The sequence below is a fragment of the Mytilus trossulus genome, chromosome 2, assembly GCF_036588685.1.
Source record: "Mytilus trossulus isolate FHL-02 chromosome 2, PNRI_Mtr1.1.1.hap1, whole genome shotgun sequence".
In the NCBI taxonomy this organism is placed as follows: domain Eukaryota; kingdom Metazoa; phylum Mollusca; class Bivalvia; order Mytilida; family Mytilidae; genus Mytilus; species Mytilus trossulus.
The window spans coordinates 30,537,023-30,545,181 of NC_086374.1; the positions used below are offsets into that span (position 1 = coordinate 30,537,023).

General features: G+C 30.8%; 1 protein-coding gene across 1 annotated transcript; it reads right to left on the reverse strand.

Moving 5' to 3' along the window:
* Positions 1-485: 485 nt before the first annotated feature.
* Positions 486-8,159, reverse strand: LOC134705036 (uncharacterized). The gene is made up of 6 exons (XM_063563807.1): positions 7,736-8,159; positions 4,864-5,307; positions 4,162-4,228; positions 3,398-3,556; positions 2,826-2,959; positions 486-784 (listed from the first exon to the last, which is right to left on the reverse strand). The coding sequence occupies exons 1-6, from the start codon at positions 7,955-7,957 to the stop codon at positions 707-709; spliced, it is 1,104 nt and encodes a 367-aa protein (XP_063419877.1). The 5' UTR covers positions 7,958-8,159; the 3' UTR covers positions 486-706.

Below are 8,159 nucleotides of genomic sequence, written 5' to 3' on the forward strand. Positions count from 1 at the left end.
CATGTTTGGTTTCATTCCATTCAGTGGTTCTCTAGAAGAAGTTCAAAATGTAAAATGTTAACGACGACGACGGACGACGGACGCCAAGTGATGAGAAAAGCTCACTTGGCCCTTCGGGCCAGGTGAGCTAAAAAGTAAGCATTCAATTCTTGAAAAAGTTTTTTGCCAAATCCATCTAAGGTAATCTATGCCTGAGGTAGAAATGCCTTAGAGCACTCTTGTGTTGATGTACAATTGACTAAAGTGAAATGAGTATCAAAACCAGTCACTGTTATTTTCGTTTCATATACAATTGTCATATTCGTCGCATACATTCGATGTTCTTTTGATTGATGAAAATAACACTATACAAATTTCATACGTCCTAGGTGTTTTTCTGAATTAACGCTATAATAATTCAGGAATACTCAGTACTGAATAAAAATGTGAAAACCAAGACATTTAAAAAAAAAAATAGAAAACGCAAGGAGTCTTAATAACCTGTTAACCTTTAATAAAAAAATATAGCAAAATTGTATGTAGTTATTAATCACTGAACTTATCTTAAATGTCGCCTGAACATGATATTTGTAAGTTGTCCTGTTAGGAATGCGTGTTTTGGTCCAATATTATCACATACTAGATCAGTTTGAAAAAGATCATTGATATACAAAAGACTTGGGAAGAATGTGTTTATTCTATCAGCTGTTAACGTAGTGTTGCGTATTCATTTCAACCATACTTCAACACCATAATGATCCGACAATCGGTCTCCATTCACGAGTTTGTCATTATCAAGTATTCTCTAAAACGACAAGACATAATGAATTAGGTGCTTTAATTGTTATGATTTTATTGTATGCAATCGAATCAGCATTCCATTGGGATTATCAAGGGGTATATTCGAGTAATTACCCTATAAAATTCGAAAAATCAATCATTCATTTATCAGAGCCAATTTAATTTTCCAGGTATAGAATAGATTGTTTCAAAAGACTTCCTTCGAAATTTCTGCCAGGTATGATACAATTTTTTCACAACTTTCTGATCCGGTAAGTGAAAAGTTAACAAACGGCCGACGCCATGTGATGGGAATCCCTCTCATTTAAAAGGGACTTTCTGTCCCTGCATTTACTAGTAAGCTAGAACTAAAAAAGCAAACATCTTCCACATTTAAATCTAACTACTAATATTTGAACTATAAATGCGTCAAAAATAAAACAGAATAAAAGGAGACCCGTATGGTGTCTTTCTCGAATGCCCACATTTTATATGCTACATATTCCTTGAATGCCAACAAAAATATTTCAATAGATGTTTATATAAGAACAATAGGTGTTTTTATAACTATTTAAATGATTTTCTTGGTACTAGTATTTAAATGTAAAAGTTAATTAGAGAACTTGATGAAACATTTTATCAGTTTCTTATAAGAATATGTAGCAGATTTTTTGGGGTTAAAATTATCATAAATTCTAAAGAAATACAGAAAATAAAAATATTTTTATTACTTTTTATTAAAAAAAATATATTTTGGGAATGAAAATGTTTCTCAGAATAAGATATATTTAAAAAAAATATTAAAGATATTCTAGTTCAATACAATTATTTCAAACTAAAAAAAAAAGATATTAGAAATTTAACTAAATCCATATCATATTGAATATTTTATTAGCAAATATAAATTATATTAACTTTTCATTTGAACAATTAATTAAATTTTTCACTTGAAATAGACTGTTAAATGAAAATTGCTTGTATAAGATATTCAACAATATTCAAATATGAAGAATAATAGTTCTTTTTTTATCTGCTTATATGTTTACTTATGTTATGTTATGTGTATTGTTTTCTGTGTTCTCTGTCAGCAAACAAATAATATATTTTTCAAAATTTTCTTCTTGTTATGCTGCGAGAATTATACAAAGTTTCGAGAAATTCCATCAACTAAAATAGGAGAATATTACAGCACACAAACCTATAGAAATATTGAAAAAGCATCAAAGTCCAAAGACTTAGTGATACAACAATTTCAAAGTTTTATACTTGGAAAAGAGCATATTGGTTTAAGCAGTTACCGCAAAATTTGAATTTTCAACAATTTTACAAACATGGATATCACCTGGAATTTACCTTTCTGTTTAATTAGAAGGATTGTTTTGAAAAGCATCTACGTTTGTTGTGATAACTTCTTGCACCTATTCCTCGAATGCCAACATAATTTTACAGGTAAATTGTCGGTAGATCAAAGGATGTTGGCATTCAAGGAATAAACCACCCGTATACGTGAATTAGCCAATGAGAGAAACACAGCAGAAATGATTCACTATTATAAAAAATCCAGTTTGAATAGTTATCAAAGGTACCAGGATTATAGTTTAGTACGCCAGACGCGCGTTTCGTCTACATAAGACTCATCAGTGACGCTCATATCGAAATGTTTTTATTTAGCCAAACAAATACAAAGTTGAAGAGCATTTAGGATCCAAAATTCCAAAAGGTTGTGCCATATACGGCTAAGGTAATATATGCCTGGAATAAGAAAATCCTTAGTTTTTCGAAAAATTCAAAGTTTTGTAAAAATTTATAAAAATGACCACATTATTGATATTCATGTCAACACCGAAGTGTTGACTACTGGGCTGGTGATACCCTCGGGGACGAAACGTCCACCAGCAGTGGCATCGACCCAGTGGTTTAAATAGTTATCAAAGGTATCAGGATTATAATTTAGTGCGCCAGAAATTACTTCCACAAGAGTTATCTCTGTATGATAAAATAACAGAATTAAGCAAACGCCAGTTAATTATTTTATGAAGATTGGTAATTTTCCAACTTGTACACACCCTCGAGTTAACTGCTGTATAACCTTTGTGCATGACATGATCAATAATTGCACTGGAACCAGCAAACGTTGGTTTTCCTGTTATATCCACATAAGGCGACTGCATACCAGATCCTATCAATCTATTGTACGACCCTGTAAAAAATTGCGTCACAATGATTAATATAAAATTATGAATTTCGATACCAAATCAGCATGACAATCTTTTAGATTGCTACACAATAATAAAAAAAATAATTATTATATAGACTTAAATAATCATGCAATTCTACATCTTACTGCTTCATGCATGCCTTATAATACATAACTTAATTATAGGCGCTTTGAGAATTTTTTTTATATTTTCTAAATTTTTCTTTTTGTGATTTTCTTTTAGTTTTAGTAATTCCGTGATGTTTTTAATTATTTTCACTTATTTAATGTGTTCTTTCTTGTTCTTAACAATATACCATTGTACAATAAGTAGTTGCAAATGTTGATCCTCTATAGTATTTGTTATAGATGTATTAAATTGGGCGCTAAAATTTATAAACAACTTTGTACGTAAAATAAAAAATTCTGATGTACATGTACCTTCAAAATGGGCTGCTATGTTTTTATCAGGAATAGCTGGTCCATTATTCAAGTCCCCCATAACTATGAATCTTGATTTGCTCTTGTTAGAGTCTATGATATATTGTACTTCTGATGCGTTTTCTTCAGCCCAGCTGGAAAATGTATCTTTGGTAATCGCTGAAATAAAGGCTGTTATAAGTGAATTCACTTTACGTTTTTTTTTCTTACTCATTTAAAATTTACTGATTTAACTTATCAAATAAATGTTTCCTTTTCTTTGTATTCTAGCGTCAACACATTGAAACGTATTATCGAATTGAATAGAAGAGAAGAATATTTTATTCGAAATTACAGTGCCCATACAGAGCATATAAATCAGTAACACTAATTAATATGTTTATCAACAGAAACTTCACTGAGTCAAAATCATAGCCAAAATGACATAAAAAAACAAGCAAAAACACATTGACCAAATACCAGTGTTTATACATTTTTCGATTCCACTTCAGTTGAAAGAACTGGGACTAGTATAATAACGTTAGTAGATAGTCCCAGAAGAGAAATAACAATTTCCAAGACAAGTTATTCTCGTCAAAACTATATTCAAAACATTTTTCGAAAAATGACAGACTGAGATTTTAAAAAAATACTAAGATTAAGATATCGTAAAAAAACCCCTGAGAATTTAAAGTTACATACTGAAATTTCAGAACTGTAATGTTTTCTTATGTTAACAACCAAACAAATTTGGAGGATTCGTATTAAATAAAATAACAACTTACGTTCAAAATAAGTTGTAGATTGGTCATGTGTCAGATGTGTACATATAACTGAGCCAACGGTATCAATCTTAAATGGAAACGTTGTCATTATTCATAATCAATTTTTCAACAACAAAAAAATGAAGGATCTTTAGATTTTGTAAGTACATGATTCTTTCAATTTTCTTTATTTTTTTTTAAAACACTTTGACAATTACTGTTATATAAGGACAGGCCGAAACCAGATAATACAAATAACATGCATAAATATACCACTTAAAAAGTATAAGCTAGAATGACTACTTTGCATATATTCTTTGAACTTCTTATCTCTGATTTTTAAATAAACACTTTTTGAAAATGTGAATACATCTAAATTTAATGTGTGAATAGCCTTGCACACTTCGAAAGATTGTCTAAATATTGAAAAATTTAACTATCGTATGTTAACGAAATTTCAGTAAAAACTCATTAACTTTTTTATACTTTTTTATTAGATTTTCCACATAGAGTACTTGTAAAATAATAAATCTAATTTTTTTTCATCTTTAAAAGCTACCAAGCTTTATATACTAGTAGTCACTCCATACTTTTGACAAATAATTATATCCGCAGACCTTAAATTATTAGAGTAAAAAGTACATGGTAATTTGTTCTACTGTTTACATCGATGGTTTGTTTCAAAATTGATGTATTAGGTATGTTATAATAAATGATACTTACATCGGCTGAAATCATCGCTCTCGAAAATATTTGTTTTCTATTTGGTTGGAAATGTCGATGGATTGTGTTTCGCATTGGTTTCTTACTCAGCAAAATTAGACCTTGAGGATTGAAAAAAGTTGTAGAAAACCGAAAACACGCGCTAAATATTCTTCCGAAATTTGGAAATGCATGACCTAGGCAAGATATACATTCCTGGCTTACGGTTGGAAATACATTGCATGTCTGGTCGGCACAGGTAACTATATCCTCTAATTGACCTCGTATATTGCATCTTATAATAATGCATACTATTCTAACAACACTAGGGATTCCATAGCATGGCGGTTGTGCTATACTATATGTAGTAATCTGTCCATCCTGACCGTGAAGTTTACTATAAGAGTGTGGGTATACAGTCTTTAAGTCATTCACAATCTTCTCTACGTCACTACCCAGCAAAACCTATTTTAGATAAATAGAAGTATAAGGATTCGTTATTACAAAAACCGATATTTTTTCAGCTTTTCATACTTAAATAATCAAATATGGAAAGTAAAATATTTGTTGATGAATTCACATACAGTTAGGAATTTGGTGTAAATTTAATATTCAAAACATATGAACAATGACAGCTATATGTGTATAGGTATAAATGATGTGGCATCTCTTCAATATGTTAACGCCGGTAGCCTCTGTGTTTTGCAATATTTTATAAAAACGTCAGTTTTATATACACTGTTTGTTATATATTTGGATTTTTTTTTCTTCAATACAGTGAAACATTTATGTGTTCTGTACATTTTGTCACGTCAACAATTTTAATTTTCAACTGCATGCCATCCAATGGATCGTTCATTCAAAAATTAACATTACAAAGGACTATATAACTCCTACCACAACAATGTATCATACACTACAATGTATTAAACAGTTATAAAATGAAGGAGTGATATCAGTACACGGCTGTAACATTGTGAATACTAGTATATGCATCCCAGTTAATCTAATCGTTATCTTTTACATTATAAGTGAAACAGTATGGTGCCTGTTATGATCCTGGAAAGAAGATACCAGGCATGTGGATGGTGCATTGTCATTTTTCGGGAAATTACCCTCGGAGAAATGATATTTTCTAAAAATTTGGAAAAATGATGTGTTGCTCACGGTTTTCAACGATTCTTTGGCTGTGTTAGCTCAAACGGGCTTTATCGTGTGTTTTTCTATGTTGTGATGTTATGCTATTGTTTCAGAAAAAGGGAGAAGGTTTGGATCCATTTAAACGTTTAATCCCGCTGCAAATGTTTGCATCTGTCCTAAGTCAGGAATCTGATGTACAGTAGTTGTCGTTTGTTTATGTAATATATACGTGTTTCTCGTTTTGTTTATATAGATTAGACCGTTGGTTTTCCCGTTTGAATGGTTTTACACTAGTAATTTTGGGGCCCTTTATAGCTTGTTGTTCGGTGTGAGCCAAGGCTCCGTGTTGAAGGCCGTACTTTAACCCATTATGGTTTACTTTTTAAATTGTTACTTGGATGGAGAGTTGTCTCATTGGCACTCACACCACATCTTCCTATATCTATTTAAATGGTAACACTGTTTCAAATACGAAATTGATCAACTTTAGTTGGCCTTTCCTTAATTGATTTTTGTGAGGCTCTGAAATATTTCAGGATATCATTAAGTGAAATTGGGGAGGTCATGAAATCGAATAGAGGGGGTTTCGAAATATTTCAAGATGGCCTTTAAATACAACATTATTTTTACTAAATTCTCCTATTAAAGGAATTTTTTTGAATGCTAGTCAATTTGTTCCAAGTCCGATTCGTTCCAAGCCAGTTCGTTCCAGATTAGGACAATTCGTACCAAGCTAAGTCAATTGTCAATTCGTTCCAACTGATTTGGTTTATTATTAATCAGATTTAGCACTGAATTTGTTCTAACTGATTTATATCATTATTAATCAGACTTAACAATTTGTTCCAACTTTCTTTTTATAATGTAGACTATATGTCCGTATATCACTCTATTTGTGTAAATCCATCTACAGTGCATGGCAAAAATCGGCAAAACAATGACACCAAAACACGAAGAATCCATGATGGAATATAAAAATAATATATGAAATTAGGAATCTTTTAGAACATCTATGTTTCAAATTCTTTTTTCATTGGTTTGAAAGAAGTTGACCTATCAAAAATATGTATTATAATTCCACACCTCCAAGCCATGTTTTTTTTTTTTATCTTTCTTTGAAGTTACTTTTTTTCGGTTTCGTACAGGAAACTGATCATGAGTAAAATACATCTTTAAATTAAATTCCCTCACAATAAATAAACCATAGATTTTTTTATATAAGTATTTATATACATTTTATATAAGTACAGCCTAAAAAAAAAACTATAAGGCTATTAAAATGGTTAATATTGTTTAATATTGTTCTTGAATAAGTTGGAACGAGCTGACCAGTTTTTGAAAAAAAATGGAACGAATTGACCAAGCAACTTGGGATGAATTTGTTTGGACGAATCGGAGTTGGAACGAATCATCCAGATACCGAACAACCATTTTTTTTATTATTGATTTGGGGCATAAGAGCACTTTGCAGTATTTGCATCTGATCTTTACGTAATGTGATCCTGGTGCAAAGAAGGATAAAAACTATTAGACTCATACATGTCTATTTTATAAAAATTGAATATCAGTATGACATATATATATGTTGTATTTTGACTTAAATATAATTGTGCTTTTGCCTTATTAACATTTGACCCAAATTCACTTATAACTTGTACAATATTTTAGTATGGATTTTGTTATAAAAAACATTAATATACAACTGCATAATAATAACCATCCACATGAAACATGTTGACAATATAATACATACCTCTTGCAAACAGACAACATCAGCATCTATCTTGGAAAGTTGTTGGGAAAGGGCATCTCTGCGCTGGTCAATCAATGGTAATTGCTGAATTAGTGCAGTATTAAATGTAACGAATTTGTGGACGGTATCATCACTTGCTACTCTTAAAATGAAATCCATGCTCTGAATAACTACTATGATTTTAGCCATCTCGAGGAACATTCTTGTTATTTTCGTGAGCATTGTAATACTTCTCCGAACTGATACAGTTCGTGAAAGAAATTCCAAAAACTGTATAATGTAAATTTTGAAAAAAATCCCGGAGGTGTCAAAGACTTAACATGATTCCTGAAATCATTTGTTTCGGTTAATTTCAACCTACTTTAAAAATGTATGTAGTTCATTCTTCGATTACAATCTGATTTCTGGGTTACAACATCACATG